This window comes from Austrofundulus limnaeus, unplaced genomic scaffold (assembly GCF_001266775.1).
Source record: "Austrofundulus limnaeus strain Quisiro unplaced genomic scaffold, Austrofundulus_limnaeus-1.0 Scaffold354, whole genome shotgun sequence".
NCBI lineage: Eukaryota > Metazoa > Chordata > Actinopteri > Cyprinodontiformes > Rivulidae > Austrofundulus > Austrofundulus limnaeus.
In genome coordinates, this window is record NW_013952756.1 from 371,936 (window position 1) to 374,328 (window position 2,393).

At 39.5% G+C, this 2,393-nt stretch overlaps 1 protein-coding gene across 1 annotated transcript in view; it reads left to right on the plus strand.

The window, feature by feature from the left end:
• The window catches only part of LOC106527987 (complement receptor type 1), a gene marked incomplete in the record, with an annotated part of 9,933 nt that extends 8,938 nt beyond the window's left edge, over window positions 1–995 (plus strand). Inside the window, 2 exon segments of the mRNA XM_014023021.1 lie at window positions 112–465; window positions 546–995. Coding sequence (XP_013878475.1) covers window positions 112–465; window positions 546–586 — 395 coding nt within the window.
• Window positions 996–2,393: the final 1,398 nt, after the last annotated feature.

Genomic DNA, 2,393 nt, shown 5'->3' on the forward strand with positions numbered 1-2,393 from the left:
AACACAAATTGGGTGAACACTTTTGCAACCCACAGTATTTCTTCATTTGTGTTTATTTTGTACCGTATTTGTGACAACTAAAAATAAAAGTGAGATCATTTGTTTACCCAGATACAACATGTTCATCCCCCAAAATTCCCAACGCCTTCTGGGCCAACGCCCACATTCAGACGTATCGCCCGAGGGACACGATCGATTCCATCCAGTGTAAACRAGGCTACAAACTCAGCGGATCAAAATACATTACCTGCAGCAATGAGGGTCAGTGGAAGCCGCAACTTCCATCATGTCAGCTTCAGCCTCAGCGCCAGCCTCAACGCCAGCCTCAGCGCCAACCTCAACGCCAGCCTCAGCGCCAACCTGAACGCCAGCCTCAGCGCCAACCTCAGGGCCAACCTCAGGGCCAGCCTCAGCGCCAACCTCAGGGCCAGCCTCAGCACCAGCCTCGAGTTCAACGCCAACCCTGTAAGTAATCACCTGTTGAGTGAATTACCTTGTTTCCACAATATTCTTCAGTCAAGTTTTACACTTGCCTTTTGTTTCAGCATCTTACCGTGTGAGAGTGCAGTACAACACAAGTGGCTAATCTGCTACCGGTACTTAAAAGTGTGATCCTGCAATATTCAATCCAACCTGCATAAACTCCTCCACAACAATTAGCTGAGGATGAACCAAATCATTTGAGCTAAGCATGGCTACATCATTCAGTTTAAAATCAACCTTTATTAATGCACTATGATATATTTTTGCTCCAGTTACTTTGTATGTCATTGTTATAATATAAAGACATTAAAAATGTTGAAAATGAAGCTGAAGTACAGTATATTTATTTCTGATAAGTGTCTCGGGCAGTAACAAATACAGAATAGTTCCTCTGTACATAAGCTGTTTTTTTATTGTTGTTTTTTCCCCTCCGTTTCCCATGTTTTTACAGTTGATAATGTGTATCATCTTTATCGACTAAAACGGTGGGTGAGCATTGCATGAACAAACAAGCTACAAGAAAATAAGGACACCATTTCCATTCATTTAAAAAGACAATACAAAACAAACCTCCAGACATTTCTTTACATGAGCAAGAACATTTCAAGTGCAAATATCATTATCAACTCCGATACATCAAAGCAAACGCTCGCTGGGAAGGCAACGATTTAAAAGGAAATTATTAGGTTGCAGGAAAGCTCATTCTGGAAAAAGGAGGAGGTGGTGGAGGGGGTGTTTGGGAGGGCATGTGGGCCAAATGAGCACATGAAGRTGAGTAGAGCTGCAAAACATCTGCCACAGAAACGACCGTAAAAGTAAAAATTGTGTGGATTTTTTTTATGAGCGAGTGGCCCAACAATTACCCTCAAGTTTAACCAGGAGGTCAAATTCCCTTTGCATCATCAGTAAGGTCCATGATGTGTGGCGTCCCGGCAAACAGATCTGTATTTACACCAATAGGGACAACACATACTGTATGTTTTTACCAATGGGCAAGCTTGTTTTTAGTTTATAAAATATTTAATAAACTGTAGTGACTGAACATTTAGTTATTGTTGATTTGAACAGAACATCCTTGTGTTCATCAGGATTCTTGCTTATTCCAAATTTTATTTTATTTTATTTTATTTACAAAGACTCTGCTTTTTCAACGTGAGGATCTGAGGAAGAATTTAACAATCCCCCAAAAATCTGAAACTGCCTTTTTTCACCAATTAATACATAGTTATTAGTAACATTTTACATAAAATTTGTGTTATTTTTGAGAGAGACAGAGCCAGGGAAKTTTTGCTCTTAAAGAGATAATTTGGGGTTTTTTAGGTGAGGTTGTATAAAGAACTAATAAGTAGTCTGGTGTAGACAGCAGTTGTGTGTGAGTCCTGCTAAATGCTGCTCAGGACTGAGCATGTGTGGATTTTTGYCACCATAACAGCAAKGAAACAAAAACAACTCACAAAGCAAAACTTATCTGGCCCAGTTCTGGCCCACACAACGCACTAATGCTCGGCCCAGATATATGGGGCACCAGGTGTAAAATAAAATGATGAAACACGTCACATTTACACTACTTAGCTCACTTTCTGACTGTAAAATCCTAGTCAACATTTCATTTTTATTTAGCTCACTGTTCCTACAATTTACTAATTTTAACTATAAATGTTAAATAATGTATGTACAAAYAAAATCCTACATATAAACATAAACGTTAGATCATAAATGTTGTGGTTAAATTTTGAAGTTTAAGCATTTTGGAATGGAACACAGCCTTTGCTGCTCATCCTTTGTTGTGACATCATCATCCTCAGACAATAGCAACTGCTAATGCTGCTAACAAGCTAATCCTTCCCTACAAGACATCAAACTTGCAGTTGTGTGTGTGTGTGTGTGCAGTTGTGTGTGTGTGTGTGTGC